This window comes from Notolabrus celidotus, chromosome 22 (genome assembly GCF_009762535.1).
Source record: "Notolabrus celidotus isolate fNotCel1 chromosome 22, fNotCel1.pri, whole genome shotgun sequence".
NCBI lineage: Eukaryota > Metazoa > Chordata > Actinopteri > Labriformes > Labridae > Notolabrus > Notolabrus celidotus.
Window position 1 is genome coordinate 19,138,833 of NC_048293.1, and position 17,984 is coordinate 19,156,816.

The 17,984-nt window shown below is 41.6% G+C and overlaps 1 protein-coding gene across 4 annotated transcripts; it reads left to right on the forward strand.

The window, feature by feature from the left end:
• Window positions 1–26: 26 nt before the first annotated feature.
• On the forward strand, window positions 27–16,991 carry ctage5 (CTAGE family, member 5). 4 transcript variants are annotated; one of them, XM_034674654.1, is made up of 25 exons: window positions 27–323; window positions 4,312–4,464; window positions 4,684–4,784; window positions 8,898–9,029; window positions 9,205–9,226; window positions 9,363–9,451; window positions 9,688–9,759; window positions 10,138–10,248; window positions 10,371–10,442; window positions 10,549–10,653; window positions 10,812–10,934; window positions 11,072–11,251; window positions 11,422–11,512; window positions 11,715–11,782; window positions 11,860–11,930; window positions 12,009–12,110; window positions 12,220–12,316; window positions 12,651–12,718; window positions 13,214–13,299; window positions 13,397–13,510; window positions 14,042–14,191; window positions 14,767–14,919; window positions 15,103–15,155; window positions 15,261–15,435; window positions 15,744–16,991. In XM_034674654.1, the coding sequence occupies exons 1-25, from the start codon at window positions 41–43 to the stop codon at window positions 15,950–15,952; spliced, it is 2,880 nt and encodes a 959-aa protein (XP_034530545.1). In that variant the 5' UTR covers window positions 27–40; the 3' UTR covers window positions 15,953–16,991. The 4 variants fall into 4 exon arrangements, with proteins under 4 accessions (XP_034530545.1, XP_034530546.1, XP_034530544.1 ...); XM_034674655.1 differs by having other exon boundaries at window positions 4,315–4,464; XM_034674653.1 differs by lacking the exon at window positions 27–323 and adding an exon at window positions 2,666–4,169 and having other exon boundaries at window positions 4,726–4,784.
• The last annotated feature ends 993 nt before the right edge of the window (window positions 16,992–17,984 follow it).

Below are 17,984 nucleotides of genomic sequence, written 5' to 3' on the forward strand. Positions count from 1 at the left end.
CCTCATTTCCTGCTTCTTTCAGGAATCTGATTTCTTCTGTATGGATGAGTTTGGTTATATCATTGACTCCAGTCATCTAGACAGTGATGATGACGAGGATGACGATAAGGTCAAAAACCAGGAGTCAGAAACGACACAAACCGACCCTGATTTGGTTGACAAGAACTCTGAAAGTCCATCAACATCAGAAGTCGTCCCAACAGAATCTCAGGGCTCAGCTGACAACTCACAAGAAGAGCTAGACAAAAACTCAAATGCTGATGATGCTGTGCCCGGGACTGACGAGGAAGCACCACAGGATCCTGCAGCTTCAGAGGAACAAGGTGGGTCCGCCTCCTCTCCTTGGCTCGGTTCTTCAGTGACAGGGTGGTTAGGTCTGACTACAGAGGAAGAGTCTGCAAATGTGGCTGAAGGAGAGAAAAAAGATGTGAAAGAAGAGACTCAGGCCGAAGCTTCTTCTTTGACTGCTTCTTTGACAGGATGGATGGGGATGGGAGGGGGTACAGGAGAGACAGATAGTATTGTGGAAATCAAAAAAGAAGAAGATGCAGAATCTTATGCTTCATCCATGACTGGATGGCTCGGATTTGGAGGAGAGAAAAATACTGAAAAACCTGCAGAAAAAGAGGATGACATTGAAAGAAGACAAGAACCAGCAGAGCAAGAGGAAGAACCAGCAGAGACATTCAGGAGTAGGAGGATGTCTTTGGACTTAGAAGGCAGCCAACTGCACAAGGAGACAGAGGTGGGAACAATGGACTGGCTGGGAAATGGACTGTCAAGCACACTGGGATTTGGCCAGAGCAATCAGGAGTCAGAGACACCTGACAGAGAGGCAGAGGAGACAGTCAAAGAGGAGGCGTCTGGGTCTTGGTACGATATGGGGATTGGGAACATGTTAGGTTTCAGGAAAGACACGAGTGAGGAGAGTACAGAAAGTGTTTCTCAGGAGGCAGAGGGAGATGAAACATTAGACCAGCTAACAGGGTCAGAGAGCGAGGATGCTGGTCAGTCACAACCTGCAGAGACAGATGATTTAACTACAAAAACAAACGATGGAGTGGATGTGGAAGAAAGTCCAGAAGATGAGAATAACCAATCAGAGCCAGAGAAAGTGCCCAGCACTGCAGAGCCAGTCAGTAATGATAGTGAGAATGAGGATGAAGGTGCTGCAGACAATAGTAAAGAAGAAGCCGAGGCTAAAGAAGGAATGTCTTTAAAACCCAACAACTTTTTTCAAACAGAAGGTCAGGAAGAGGATAAAGATAACATTTTAGTCAAGAAAGAGATTAATGTGCTTGATTTGGAAAGAGCAGATAAAGAGGGGGACGTTAATCTTACATTGATCGAAAATGAGGGTGATGATAACAACAGGCCGACAAAAGAAGAAGAAATTAAAACTGCTGGTGAGCCTGATCAGGATATCCTGACACAACCAGGCCCTAGCAATATGTCTGATTTCAGTTCTTTGGATCTCAGTTCAGACTCAACAGGACGATCTGTAGGTGGTGTCGAGGAGAACAAGTCAGAGAACCCGGTCCAGGAAAGTGCAGAGATCCAGAGTCAGATTTATGAATCTGCTGATATGTCTGATAAGATAAGTGTGAGAGGGAATGATCATGAAGGAGATATGAATAATCAAATGACAGATGTGCTTCAGAGAGAAATATCTGAGGCTGCGACTGATGGTTCAGAAGAACAGAGTCAAATGGGTGAAGAAAAGAGCAGTGTGGAGAGTCCAGATTCAATCTCTAGTGAAGGTGAGACTTTGTCACAGATAGAAGGCAATGCAAATCCGGATTCTGTGTCTCCAGAAGAGCAACAGAGGGAAGACCAAAGTCACAATGATGGACAAGAGCAAAGAGAAGCTGTTAAAGACTCTGAGGAAAATGCTGGAAATAACCTCCAGACAGCTCAAACAGACGCAACAGGGAATGAGGAATATGTTGGAAAGGAAAGCAGTCTTACCTCACCTGTAGGCTCTGAGTTAAATACTGAGGAGGAGGAAGAGTTAAAGGAAAAAGAGGAGGAGAGGGGGATAGAAGAGGAAGAGGAGAAGCAGAAGGAGATGAAGGAGATAACAGAGAAGGAGAATCAAGTAGAGTTAGAGGAGTTAGAGGAGTTAGAGGAGTTAGAGGAGGAGATAACAGAGAAGGAGAATCAAGTAGAGTTAGAGGAGTTAGAGGAGGAGATAACAGAGAAGGAGGGACCAGTTAAGTTAGAGGAGTTACAGGAGGAGAACACACAGGAAGAAGTGCAAGAGATAAAAGAGGAAGGAAAGCGGGAGGAGTTGGCAGAGTCAAAGGAAGAGAAAACTCAGGGGGAGGAAGAGGTGAAACAGGACGAGATAGAGGAGTCAAAGGAAGAGGAGAAGCTGGATGAAGTGGAGGAAAAACAACAGCACATCAAAGAGTTAGAGGAGGGCAAGCAGGAAGAGGAAGCAGAGTTTAAAGAAGGAGAACACACAGAAGAGATAAAGGATTTAAAGGAGGAAGATGAAAAAGAGAAGAGAGATCATGGAGAAGTGAAATCCCTGCTTGTTGAAGAAGAGAAGGAAAACAACGACAGGCCAGAGTCAGAAGAGACACAAGATGAGAATAGCTTAGAAACATCCAATCAGACTGAAAACCAACAGGTGGAAGGAGAGCAAAAGGAGGAAAAAAATAAAGAAACAGAGCCGATGGATGAGTTAGAAGAGGTTGAGGAGAAAGTCCAAGACAAGGGCAGAGACAGTGAAGATGAGGGCCAAGATGCAGGAGACGAAGATGAGAAGGAGAGTAAAAGATTGGACCCAATTGAAGAAGGGATGATTGAGGTAGAAAAGCCATATCCAACAGCTGATATGACAGAAGAGAGTCAGACATTGTCCTTAGAAGACAAGAGGGATGAGGATAGGATGCAGGAGGGGGGAGTTAAAGAAGAAGAAAGACAGGATGATGCTGACGCTGGTGAGAGGAACAAAGAGAATGGAGAAGTTAATAGCATCTATGTGAAGGAAATTTCTGATCTTAATTCTTTGGGAGTAAATCAGAGAGAAGAGACTGAATACACAAACGATGATTTGCCATATTTAGTTAAAGACTTCCAAAATGACCAAGCAGCTGAGGTCAAAGAAAATAATCACCTGTCCTCCAGTGAGGTAACTGAGTTAGCTGATGACAAAGTGAACTATCAGAGAGATCAAACTGATGATGAAGACACTGAAACTAGCAGGAAAGGGATTTCCACTGAGGAGCAAACAGAGCAAACAAATGCTCAGTATAAGTGGGAAGAGGGGGAGTTAAACATGAAGCATGATGATGAAAGAGCGAATGAGGATGCTGATGTTATTACACCTGAGCCTGAGTTAAAGATGGAGGAAAAAGTTTTGCCAAGTGAAGTCATTGAAAATCAGGCTGTGGTATCTGAACAGACTGCTCCTCAATTCTCGGCTGATTCATCACTGCCATCAGAGGGTCCTGATAAAGGGAAAGCTGAACGTGGAGGTGCGATTGGCCTTTTCAAAAATGCCTTCAGCTTCTTCGGCCAAACACCTGCCGCAGAATCTACAGAATCCACAGAATCCACAGAGTCCCCCCGAGGTTTGGATTCTACAACACATGAAACGCCTGAGATGCAAACCTCTCTGACTCCTGAACAACAACCAGATACAACTCCTGATTCAAGTCAGGCTTACATTCAAGACTTGCACTTTGACACTCCAGTCCCTCTGTCAGAAGAGCAGCTACATCCTCCTCCACCCCCAACCCAGACCCCCAATTCTTATCCCAATGCTCTGTCTCCAAACACAGTAAGCCCCCTTCACACGAAAACCCTCTCCAAACATTACAAGAACCTGCACACCTTCCTGAGTGCGGATGACGAACGAATGTTGAGCGATCTGTTTGGGCGTCACAAGCTGCAGTTCTTGGATGACATTTTAGGAAGCCAAGAAACAATGACAGGTGATCATGACACTGATGAATCCATTTTGTTGGATGTAGAAATACTCCTGAATTATCACAGAGAGATGCTCGTTGCTCCTCGTGTGAAGCTGTTGGATGCACCACAGGAGGACAAAGAAAAGACCAGCATGCTCATCGCACTTCAGAAGCTCGAAATGCTGCTGGCTAAAGTGAGAGAGACTTTCAGCACAGGAAAACCAGGCACCAGTAACACAAAACATCAAGGTATTTTTGTCTACATGGGCTCAAAGATCATAGCTGAAATGATTGATGCTTGGAGTTTTTATTATATGTTGAATTTCAGTTTTGATTTGTATGCAATGCAATGACTTCAACCAGAGCGCATGTGTTTCTCTGTTGAATACAGCAGAGAGCGGCTGTGTTGGTGAATCCTGTTCAACCCTCAGCAGAGACGAAGAAACAGCCGTGAAGGAAGAGTCTCATAAGGTAGATGATGAAGAAGAAGAGAGAGCATCCCTTGAGCCTCACTCTCAACAAGAACCATCACAAGCACTGGAAGGTTTGTGGATGTGGATGACTCTAATCATGAAGGATTTAAAGATTATTAGAATTAAGCAATTGGGAGAAGTGTTACTCACCTGCCTTAATGGCCAGACCAATATTTGCATGTATTTACATTTTAAAAAGAACAGAACCTTTGGATCATGTTTCGTAAAAAGAAACTAGAAAAGTGGGAAAGCTTTGATTCTTTTTTTTCCGTCTGCCATTCCGACTCCAGGGCTGACACAGCAAATCCTGGATTTTGTTCATACGATTGCAGAGGACTCAAGCACTCATGTTCATGCAGCCAGGGAGCTCCTCATATGGCTGACTGTAGAGGTAAGAGTTTAAGTGTAGTTACAAAGCCACTGAAGGCTAAATGTAGGTTTGATAATAACTTAATGATCTGACCTCTATACCTTTAGTCATATGACATCCACAAATGGCATTCAGATATTACACCCAAAACAACTGCAATACATTTGGTATTTGATATTTCATCGATCTACATCTGTCAGGTCCCCAAATGCATTAAAACAGCAAATAAAGAAAGATAACTCTTGCATGTTTGAGGATTTCATTGCACCAAAGGCAGGAAGTAGCAAAATAATGATTTCAATATCACCAGAAAAACGTTTTAGCACTTTTCCAAACAATTAAAACTACTTCTAAAGTATGATGATTGTCAATTTCAAAAGATACATAAATAAGCTTTAATGGGTCCTGACATAAACATATAGAAATAACTGATCCCAAATCAGGCTGCATGTCCTTTGCCTCTTATGGTCTTCATGTGTTCTAGCAGTGTCACCTTCCTGTGGAGTCTGGTTCTTTAAGACACTGAACTTGTGACATACTGATCTACCTCTCATCTCCTCCAGCATTCAGCTTTGCCTGCTCCACAGCTGTTGAAAAAGCTTGGCTCAGTCAACATCACTCACATTCCTGTGTTAGTGTCTCTATATTACATTACACACGTCAAGCCAGCAGCCATCAAACTGCTTTAAAGGACAATGTTATAAGTGTTGGAGGATTGTAGTGTTTCCCTAGCTTCAAACGGAGGACAATGAGGACGGTTCGGTGAGTTATTTTATTTGGAATATAAAGACAGGGGCCTATAAATCTACCTGAGTGAAGTCTTCACCTGTGCCCTAGTTAAAACAGCTTGTTATTAGCAAACGCCTGTAACTCAACACGTGGCACATAGTCGAAACTTGCTCGAGAATGGTGGCAAATTAGTATAAATTTGCCACATTTACATCACCATATCACCAGGGGATTATAGTCCCATACAAACGCTGAGTAAATGCATTGAACAAATAAATGACTGGACGAGCCAGAATTTTCTTCAGTTAAACCAAGAAAAAACTGAAATGATTGTTTTTGGAAGAAAGATTGAAGGTTACTGCTCAGCTCCAATCTGTAACAGTGTCTTAACCGGACTCCCTAAAAAGTCCATCAGATGCCTGCAGCTCATACGGAATGCTGCTTGAGTCCTAACAAGGACCAAAAAATTAGATCACATAACTCCAGTTCTTAGATCCCTACACTGGCTTCCTGTCTGTCAAAGAATAGACTTTAAAATCCTGTTGATGGTTTATAAAGCACTGAATGGTTTAGGCCCAAAATACATTGCTGATCTGCTGCTACTGTATGAACCATCTCGACCTCTGAGGTCCTCGGGTACTGGTCTGCTTTCAGTCCCTGGAATCAGAATGAAACATGGTGAAGCAGCGTTTAGTCATTATGCACCACATATCTGGAACACACTCCCTGAAAGCTGTAGGTCCGCTCCAACTCTCACCTCTTTTAAATCAAAGATTAAGACTTTTATATTTGCCACTGCCTTCCAATTTTAGCTTATATTAACTTGCTTTAAATGTAAATTTCATATTTACTTTTAATATATTTCTAATTCTCATTTTCTTTTCTATGCTGCATTATATTTTTAATTTTGATTGTGCTCTTTTATGCTTGTCTGAATGTTTCCAATGCTTTTAATGTTTTAATGTAAAGCACATTGAGTTGCCCTGGTGTATGAAATGCGCTATACAAATACAGTTGCCTTACCATGCCTAAATGTACATAGTTGCTTAGTTGAAGTGCACGAGTGTGTGAATAAGTCTGCATACACCTGTTTCACTTGGTGTGGTGCAGCTTTCAAAGTCCTCCGATGTGCCAGTGTGGCATTTTACAATTGGTGACGTTGCGACTGAACCATTTAAACGAGCGGGGGTGTAGCAACAGCGCCACGGTCTTGCGAGTGCCCAAAATAATTTATTGGAATCTATTATTACTTTACATTAATTGAGTTGATTATATTATCTTATTCTTTAACAGCAGAACTTGAATTGAGTCTTTAAAGAGGTGCTGTAGAGATATCCTGCTTCTCCTTCCCCCCCATGACGTGTAGTTGAAGTGGTCTCGCTCACAGCGTCGGTGTTGTGAACAGGGATGTGAAAGCCCGGTTGATGGCTTCAGTTTCTGCTCCTTATGTAGTTTTAAAGAGAGATACCGGCTCAGTAACAACCAAATGAAGTAACAGAAGTAATGGCGGATCTTACGGCAAGAAGCGACCAGCTGGCCAGCAAAGCGGTGGAGTTCCAGACGACGGCAGAGGTTTACTACAGCCTGGCTGTGGAGACAGTGAAGGATGTAGGTTATGTGGCAGGCTTCGTTAGCTAGCTGTTACCGCTGACATACTGTAGCGGGCTATAGAGCTATATATGTCGCTCTGTGTTATTCCTGAGTGTGTGTTTTATTCGTTACAGCTCATGTTTGTCTATATGTGTGGTCTATCAGTGCTTCTAACCAGCTGTCAAGACTTCTTACAGACATTTATGGCTTTTTAATTTGGGTCTTCACGGTTAGCTAACAGCCAGCTAAGTGACAGGGACATCATCAGGTGTTGTGTTTCCTGCTGTTTCCTGCTTCTAGCTGGATTAAATAAGGTGTTTATACGTTTTACATGTGGCAGATTAACATATACTTTCTCTATTACTATTTTGTTTCTGTAATAGCTAGGTAGTTAGAAGATGTACCTTAAAAGTAAATTCTAACTACTGTAAATACCAATTTATAAACATTATTCAAGAATCAAGAAATCTTTATTCCTAAGTGAGCTCACACACACAAGGAATTTGACGTGGTGAATGGAAAACTGGTACTTCACAACAAGACAGTAAGGACACAACAATACTGTAAGGACTCAACAAGACAGTAAGGACACAACAAGACAGTAAGGACACGACAAGACAGTAAGGACTCATCAAGAAAGTAAGGACACAACAAGACAGTATGGACTCAAGAAAGTAAGGACACAACAAGACAGTAAGGACTCAACAAGACAGTAAGGACACAACAAGACAGTAAGGACTCATCAAGAAAGTAAGGACACAACAAGACAGTAAGGACTCAACAAGACTGTAAGGACTCAACAAGACAGTAAGGACACAACAAGACAGTAAGGACACGACAAGACAGTAAGGACTCAACAAGACAGTAAGGACACGACAAGACAGTAAGGACTCATCAAGAAAGTAAGGACACAACAAGACAGTAAGGACTCAACAAGACAGTAAGGACACAACAAGACAGTAAGGACACGACAAGACAGTAAGGACTCATCAAGAAAGTAAGGACACAACAAGACAGTAAGGACTCAACAAGACAGTAAGGACACAACAAGACAGTAAGGACACGACAAGACAGTAAGGACTCATCAAGAAAGTAAGGACACAACAAGACAGTATGGACTCAAGAAAGTAAGGACACAACTAGACAGTAAGGACACAACTAGACAGTAAGGAAAATATATATAGAAACCTAAAAACTAACCTTAAAAATTCTAAATAAAAATACTATCTGCACAAAGAAAGGTATAGAAGTACTTTTAAGAGATAAATAAATGAATTAGCCTAGGCCAGGGTGCAAATTTTAGTGGACGAATATAATAATAAAATATGTTATAGAATAAATTACAATATTGCACGAGGTTGTTGAGATATTGCACTGGAAATTATTCGACATAGTTCCTCTTAGCTTCAAATTGTGCAACTTTAACAGATAACGAAAAAAGATCAGATGCTCTTGTTCTTCCTTTGAGCAAAGTAGGAAGTGTAACTGCTTACTTGAAGCAACAGCTGTTGCGTTGGTCTATGTGTGACAGGCTGCATGATGGAAGCATCACTCATGTTTAAATGTCTAAGAGATAACTATCAAACTAATTACAAGGTCTGTAAGTGTTCTGCTGCTTGGATAAGGACTTGTTTGCAGCCGTGCTGTATCAACAAGCTCAACCTACTGCAAACAATCCTCCAGACATGACTTTTCTATCATTTACAATCCACACACCACACAAGGAGCTAAGTTTCACTCCTAACCTTCCACCTGTCGTATAAGACGTTCATGTCAACCAGCTTTTCAACTGAAAACTCTCCCCTCTGTGTTCAGGTTGTGTCAGCACTGCCCGATGACATCAGGCCTGGGCCAGACCTGTATGGAGTGCCATGGGAACCAGTCATCTTCTCCAGCGTGATGGGGCTGGTGATAATGCTGTTGTTCACCTGTAGATGCGTCAGCTCTGTGAGTGTCTCATAAAACATCATTATCATAAAGCATCATCACCTCGAATATTACAATGTTATGATGTATAACTTAAGTAGTACTGTTTTCTGGAATACAGAGACCACACTTTTACGCAGATTAACTGATCATTCCTTTAATGAATACCTGTCATCCATGTCTTATTTCTTTATAGATAAAAAGCAGATTGTACCGCAGTAAGTTCTCACTGAATATTCCTTTGTATATTATTCATTACTTACTAAAATAAACCTCTGTGAACCCCCTTTAAGCAGAAATATTTCAGAAAAGCTGTTTGATTTTTTTTTTAAGTTTCACATTCCTTGTTTTCAGGTAAAGAGCGATGGATGGCCGAGCAGGTTGCACAGCTGCTGGATGAGAAGTGTAAAGTCCTTGAGACTCTCAGCAAATGTCAACAAGAGGTTGGTTCTTCTTCTTATTCCGTCTGATTGCTGCTTGAAGACATTCATCACATGAATATGAAGCTGCAGACAGATTCATAGAATAGGTTTTGATTTTCATGGAGTGGAACTCGAGGTAGAAGAGGTTTCATGCATTTAGGTGTGATGAACATAACTTTAACCCTTATGGATTGTATTTTCACGAGTGTTGCCTTTATTCGCTCTGGATGTATTTCTTTATTATGTGTCATTTGCAGCACGATGACTTGGAGACCTCGCTGTCAGACAGTGGTGTCTTGGCCCAAATTCAAAGGACAGAACAACTGGAGGTAAGGCAGAGAGAAAAAGGAAGGAAAGGGCAATTCATAAATGCCACACTAATTGGACACCAAATGCAAACTTTAAACTACAATCTAAACATCAGACATCCTTATAGTGTTTATACTAAAAGTAATTTGTTGTTCCTCAGATTGATGCTCAGCCTCATGTTTTCAGACTGGTATTAGATATTTTATCATCACTACCTGCCATAACTCCTTTAATGTCATTTTTGACATTGTCATCATGAAAGTATTAATCATAGATACTTATCCTAAACTATGTGTGAAACATTGCAGTTTGACCTGACTCTTCAAATTTATATCACACTCTTTTACTCTCCAATTAAAGTTTGCTAAACACATTTTGTTTGTTCCCTCTGTCTCCAGGTCAAAGCGAGGCAGTTGGGACATTCTAAAAAAGAGCTGGAGAAGGATCTTAAACAACTAAAGGAACAAGTGGAGCAGCAGAGAGAACACAGGAAAGAGCAAGAAAAAAGGGTGAGAGGAAGACACAAATTATAAACACACCAAACCATCGAAGTCTAGTTAACTGTAGCATTAAATCATTCAAAACAGAGCAGTAGTCTGAAAGATATATTTTGTTTTGTTTACCCTTTCAGATAGCAGTGCTTGAAGAGAGCATGAAAACATTTGAAGAAGAAACTAAAGACCTCCAATCACAAGACGAACAGGTGCAGCACCCCATTAATGAAAATATCACCCTCCCTCTTTTCCACTTCATCTGCATTCTTTTCTCTTTGTGTATCACATGACAATATTGCTGCTTATAATCTGTAGGCACAAACTACCCTCAAAGTGTACAGTATGAACAGTGAGAGACTGCAGAGGAACCTGGAAACTGCCGGAGAGGAGAACACACTGTTACAGGACAGCAATGCACAGGTATGACAAAAACACACACAAACAATGGCTGTCACTTTGTATAGCAGCATGTCACACACACACACACTGCACTTGAAATCCTGATCTAATTCTAATTCTTTGTATCTGCGGTGCTGCACCATAACTTCATCTCTTTGCTCTGCTCTTTGTTTCTGCAGTTGAGGCAGCAGGTGGAGGGATGGGCGGAAAGAGTGAGCGAGTTGGAGGAAGAGATAAACAGGTGTGAAGTCGCCCACAGCGGGATGCTGCAGGATGTGACCAACAAGGATGAAAGAATATGGGTATTAATATCACAAACTTTGAAAGAAGAAGAAAGCACATTGATGTGAAAGATCATCTTACGTTAAAGGATTCACTCAGATGTCTTTGTGTCAAAGTATACACACTGTTTTAGTTCTGATTATTCGTATCCCTCTAGTCGTTGACAGATCGGCTGCTCAGAATGAAAGCTTGGGATTCAGACCTGGAGGAGGAGGGAGGAGTGGAAGGAGAAGAGAAGGATGCATCAAACGGCACATCAATGATGGGATCTGAAAATGGAAGAGGAGACGCACAAGGCCATCTCCAGAAAGTCCAGAAACTTATCTATGCAGCTAAGGTGTGCAACTTCAGTGCTAACGAAAAAACTGTCCCTAAACTTGAAATATGCTCATGCTTTGACCATATTTTATTACATGTTAAGAAAACCTTTGTAAAACTCATACAGGTTAAACATGAATGTACACTTTTATATGCTTACTGATACATCATGTTTGTATTCACGTGCAGCTGAATGCAGACCTCAAATCAGTAGATGAAGACAAAGACAGAGCCTTTGGCAAACTGAATGATGAAATCAAAGCTAAAGAAGACCTGCAAGGTGAGTCAACTGTGCATTGACTTTACAGAAGCTGTCACAGAGAAGTCTGATAAACAGACAATCATTTATGCAGACTGAACAATGAATAAACAACTTAGTTTTGCTAAAGTTATACATTAATTATAAATGTTAGAGACTGTACGTATCACTTTGTTATGATTGTTAAATTTGTTTGCTTCTGTGTGTTTTCTTTTACATCTAGTGAGCATTAAGGACATGGAGAGTGAGAAATTATCTCTGCAGTCTGACACTGAGCACTACTCAGATCAGGTAACTGATTTAACTATACAAACTGTTGTCCCGTTTTCATTTGGGCTGAGAATAAAGTGTCTTAATCATGTCTTCAGGTGCAAAGATTACAACAGAAGCTCCACATCATGACAGAAATGTACCAGGATAATGAGCTCAAGCTGCACAGGTAAAGACAAATAAATGTGTGGATAAGTCCCAGCTACCAGTACTCGTCCAGGATGTTGATTCATGTTTGCTTTTTCAGGCTGCTGACTGTGGAGGAGAAAGAACGCATGCAGAAGGAAGAGAGGTTAAACAAAGCAGACAAAAACATTGCTTTGGCCTTAGAAGAACTCAACAACTACAGGTAGCTGCCTTGTCTAAATTATTGTTAAACACATTTTTTACATCACCGATCCTCTCGTGCACATAGTCACAGCCTGAAGCACCTTACCTGTTCTTCTCTTTCCCTGCAGACATCGAGCAGGAGAGATGGAGGAAGAGCTGGAGAAAACCAAGCAGTCTTATCAGACTCAGATATCAGCACACGAGAAGAAGGCGCACAATAACTGGGTTAGTCAAAATCCACTTCAGATCACTTTGACAACACATGAGATTTATTTAAAGCAACACTGATTGAGAATTTTTTAAAGCAAAGTCAGTTTGTGTTGATTCCGCCTCTGATCACAGTTGTATGCATCTTTATTAATCTCCTGTTTGTGAATGCAGCACACTGAACTCTTTGGGGACACAATTTAGTGTCTATAATCTTATAAAGCATATCATGGTAGTCTTTCAGGCACTGCAGTTTTAACTATCTGATCTATGTGCTTATGTTATGTTGTTTCATGTCATGTCATGTTGTGTCATGCTATGTCATGTTACTGATCTTGGTTTGGTTTTCCAGCTGGCCGCCCGAGCAGCAGAGAGAGACCTTTCAGACACCAGGAGAGAAAACTCCCTCTTGAGACAAAAGTGAGCACACAGTCACTTAACCCGTCGGCCCTACCTTTCAAAATAAAATTAAAAATCATGCACTTTTATTGGATGTTTGTGGAACAGTCACATTTTCCCTAAAATATATAATTTCAGCAATGACAGCATGTTTTGCAGATGCAATTTGAAGGGATACACAGGGGCATTTTTTATTTTTGGGTCATTTAGTCCCATAGATATTCGATACAAATTTGGGCTCAGGGTTAAATTTACCAGAGTGCCCCTTTAAATAAACATGTGGTTATGGTGTACTGAAAAATTATGTTCATGGGGGAGCAGTGGCTACAGTCCTCAAAGCATCAGCTGCAGGTTCAAATCCCAGTTCGGCCCTTTGATGCATGTCAACCTTATACTCTTACTCAACATCTTCTCACTCTTCAGTTGTTTCTAGTTATTAAAGTAATTATTTAATTATCTATACTCCATACACAACTCCATGAATCAAATATTGACCTTTTGTGTGTTTGCTTCCAGGCTCACGGACACACAGTTTAAACTGGACACCCTGGACAAAGATCCCTACGCTTTGGACACCTTGGCGAGGCCTCTACCTTTCAGAGGTCAGCACAAATACAAGAACCAAACATGCATTATACTCTGTGGCCGAGGGACTGATTCCCTCATTGCTGCATTACCTAAACTATTCTCTGCCTCCAGCTGAAAGGTCACCGTACGGTCCGTCTCCTCTGGGCAGACCTGGATCTGAGACCAGACCTTTCCTGTCCCCACCCACATTGATGGACGGTCCACCTGCTAGACTGTCTCCTAGAGGTATACATACACAATCACACACAGTCATTATCTGCATGTATGGAGATGCAACCACTGCAAGCACAACTGTAGTTTTCCTGATTTTTATTCATATACTTTCCTTTGAGTTGCAAGTTGAGATTTTGCAGACCAGCTTGTCCTTTGTTAATATTCTTACTAAGCATCACCTGTATCTCCAGGTTTTAGCTGATGAGTTTTAAAAACATTCATCTTGTTACATATAGTGCATAAGTTCAATCAGTTACACTAAGCCATTACAAAGAGCACTTGCAGCATGTGGGCTGTTGCATGATCAGTTCTGTATCTGCGTGGTGTGTATGCGTGCATGCTGTTGGTGGAAAAATAGAGCGCTGTTTGCTGATTTCTCTTAAACCCTTCCTTTTCATTCTGTTATATATTACACTGTCACTCTTCCTCTTTGTCTCTCTCTCACTGTCACAAACACTCTCTGATATTTTGAATGTCTCGTTTTGTTGCCTCTTTGTCCCTCTTTCTTCCTCTCTCTTTCCCCTCCAATTCTTCCCTCCACAGTGCCTCGTGGTCCAATGGATCACCTAGGTGGCCCAGGGGAGATGGATCGTACTGGAGGTCCTCATTCAGACAGTGGCTCGATCTCTCCTACATGGGAGAGAGATCGCAGGGGACCCCCACCAGGACCCCCCGGGCCCCCAGGACCTCAAGGTTTGTGTGTGATTGTGTATGTTTGCGACAGAGAGAGAGACAAAGAGAAAAGTATAGAGGGGAATAAGATGATGCCCACAAAGCCTGAACACCCTCAACTGCCACTGAAAACATGGAGGCTCAATATTAGGATCCTTAAAGAACAAAATGACGTTCCTCAGTTTGATCCAAAATTAAAGAGGTAAGTAGTCAAGAGTTGAGACACCTGCTGAATGTTTCCAGTAAACAAATTCAGCCTGACTGGTGAGCTGAGTGCACCCTGATACTGTGCAGGCTTTTAGGTTGCGTATGATCTAAAGGCATTGCAGTCTGTGCACTGTAGCTTTAACATTACACAGTCAAAGCAGAGGCGTTACTTAAAACATGTATCATTGCACCTTTGCTTTTCAAGTCATCTGTCAAAGTCATTTTATGTATGCATGTTAAATGCATTTTGACAGTGCATGTGACTGCAACATGACTTCGGTTACAGGAAACTACATGTGTCGATGATTCTCTGTGATGGGTATTAGAGCTGTTGATACATCTTTGCTTGTCTTTGTGTTGTTCACTCGCTGTCTCACTGTGTGTTTTAGGCTACATGTTCCCTGATCCAGGAGGTCCAATCTACAGGAGACCTCCACCTCCAGGGCATATGGGCCCTTTTCCTCCTCCTGGTCCATTCCCTCCAGGCCCTCTCCCTCCCAGGGGTCTACCCCCAGGACCTTACCACCCTGCAGACATGTCGGGTAAGACACAAAACATTTGAACAGCTAATTGTTGATGCTTTAAACTCCTTTGAGGTGAAAATTAATGAACATGTAATGACATGCTGAAATGGAGAACAAGAAGTCAAATACGAGACAAAATAAATTAATTCATTTTGTGCATCATAGTTCAATTTCTCCATACATTCATTCATTTCAATGCAGATGGCTCATTCCGAGAAAACAGCTTTGGGCCTGGTGAGCAGGAACACAGAGAGGTGAGTTGTTTTTAGTTTGTATTATTGTTAGTAGTAGTTTTTTGTGTGTGTTTGGATCTACAGTCTGTTCTTGTTTACATTTAAACATTCTACCTGTGTCCCCAGTCTGGTCCTGGTGATCGAAGGACTCCCCCTGAATCAGATCCAAGGATGGGAGGCCCACCCCCTCCTGGACCTCCAATGGGCCCGATGGGCCCAATGGACGGTCCCTTTCCGCGCAGACAACCACCTCCAGATTTCTACGCTCCTAGGGGTCCTGGGGGCCCTCCCATGAGACCTAGTAAGCAGTTACATCTATCTTTTCTTTTTTTTTTTAAGTTATATTTTTGGACATTTTTAGCCTTTATTGATAGGACAGCTGTAGAGAGACAGGAAATTGGGGAGTAGAGAGTGGGGGAAGACATGCAGCATATGGTCGCGGCCGGGAGTTGAGCCGGCAACCTCTGCGACAGGGACTATAGCCTCTGTATGAAGGGCGGTTAGACCACTCGGCCACCAGCGCCCCCAGTTACATCTATCTTGACATGTTGATCGTGTTATCTCTACATGCCGCCTTACACTCTCTTTCTCCATCTCTTCTTTCTCCAGTGTGGGCTCCTCCACCAGGGATGATGTTACCTCCACGCTACCCTGGTGGACCTCCTCATCCTCACCAAGGTTTTCCTATGCGGCACCCTTTTAATGACAGCCTTCCTCATCCTTCAATGGGTCCTCTTCCTCCTCGGCAGCCCATCCCCTCTCCCCCGCACAGCCAGTCCCCAGAGGAGCACACACCCTCGCCTGAAGATGCCATTTGAGCCAGAGCAGGTTACCTTGAGCTGGAAGAAAACAAACCGTTGATAGATTTCGGGTTCAGCAGGTTGCTGTTTTCTTGTCTTGTGTCTCCTTTAACAGCCAGAGTTATGTCTTTAATGAAGTGCAGGCAAACCATCAGCCTGATTAGCTTCTGTTCGTTAAGTGCTGCTCAGTCGTCATCCTCTATTTCTAGCCTTTTTTCTTTCCCTCTCCTGCCCTGACTGATGCCTTTTACTTTCTGTTCTCACCAGCCCAGTTATCGTCCAGCTTCACTCTTTGTGTAGTCGTTGATTACTGTGGAGTCACAGTAACAGCGAATTAGGCAGGAACAGGAAAGCTACAGCTGTACCTGTATGCGTTTGTGAATGTAGCCATGTGAACCAGAATCAGTTGCTCGTTTGTCCCACAGTTCTACGAGGGTTTTTAATGGCACTTGTGTTTAAAGTTCGGTTGTAGAAATGCTCTATCTGTGGTATGTGGCAGAGAGCTGAGAGCTTTACTTAAGTTATCATTTCGTCCTGATGGCACAGAAAGAGAAATCTTAATAATGAGGGCTTTCAGGAAAAGTGAATCTTTTTATTTTACATCACAGTCACATTAAGTACAAATTTAGTCATTAAATATTTTACTACACTTCAATAAGATCACACCAATTTCTGTTTTGTCTGTGACTGAACTAAACTAAGAAATATTTTTGAGGGGAAAAATCCTCCAAGGTCAATTTAGAAAGTCTTACAAAAATTCTATTTTAAGAAGCAAAGCTGAGTTTCAGTGGCCTCCGTGTGGGAACTGCAAAACTTTGTCTTCTTTTAAAGAGCAGGTTGTAAACAGAGCTTTTGATCATGTTTCAGTGACTCGGCTCAGGTCTGAAAAAGGTCGCTCTTAGCAGCTGCTTGTAATAACTGTGATTCATCGTGGCGGTCACAGAGTAGTGAGTTGAATGGACTGACTGGAAGAGACGCTTCTTCAAAAGCCAGATGACAACCATGTGAATTTTGTAAAAAGTGATAATTAATAGAAGAATAAAGACTGTCAAATAATCAATGTCTCCATATTTTACTCGCTGACATTCAACAGGATTAACAAAACGTGTATGTAGTAGTTAGGAAAGGTTGGTAAGTTAGTATTTAAAATAGTATTTTATGTTGTCCCAATCAATCAATGGTTATTTAACCATTTATGCCATCATTTTCAAAGCTAGGATTTTAAGCATAAAGTAAGAGCCTGTTACGTTGTGTTCTTGCTGCAAGATGTGACATTTGGCTGTGCCTTCAGAAGAGCTGCTTGGAACAGCCACTTGTGTTGTCTCCAGAGAAGGAGTCATTAGGAGTTGTCTTCCCTTGTTTTGGAAACAGGAAGAACAAGCTGTTATACAACAGACTGCACTGGCTTATTTAGAGAGAAATTAGATCGTACAGGTTGCTGTTGATTTTAGAAGACAGAGACAAAATTAAAAGTATTTTATAGCTGCATAACCAAAGACAGCTTCTTTTCTATCTCATAATTAAGTCTAACTGTTTTTTGCAATTAAGAGTTTCTTTTGAGGTCCCTTTTGTTGATGGAACTTGATAAAAGTATGTACTCAAGACTACACACAGTGACAATATTTTTCACTTGTATTAATAAGGGCATCAAAAAGATGTTTGTTGAAAGTCCTTTTTAAATTTCACACTGAAAGATATTTTTGGCACATTCACTTGTCACCTTTTGTGAATTCCTTCATTTTATGATTTATATATATATAGAGTGGAAAACGTTTTAATATCTATGCCTTGGCAATATTTTATCCATTTGCTCCAACAAAGTCTGATTCCTTTTTTTATTATGTGAATCATTGAGGTGCTAATTTATCAATATTTTCAGTACAAACATGATGAACAACACCTTTTAGGTGTAGCAGCAGTGGAGGAGGGGTCTGGAGTGCTTTAAAGAGACAGTACCTGGAATTTAGCATTCTAAATTGAGGCTGTAATCAGGGTTTTCAGAGACTACGATCTGAGATAAGTAAAGAATATTTTGAGTTCTTAATTGGTT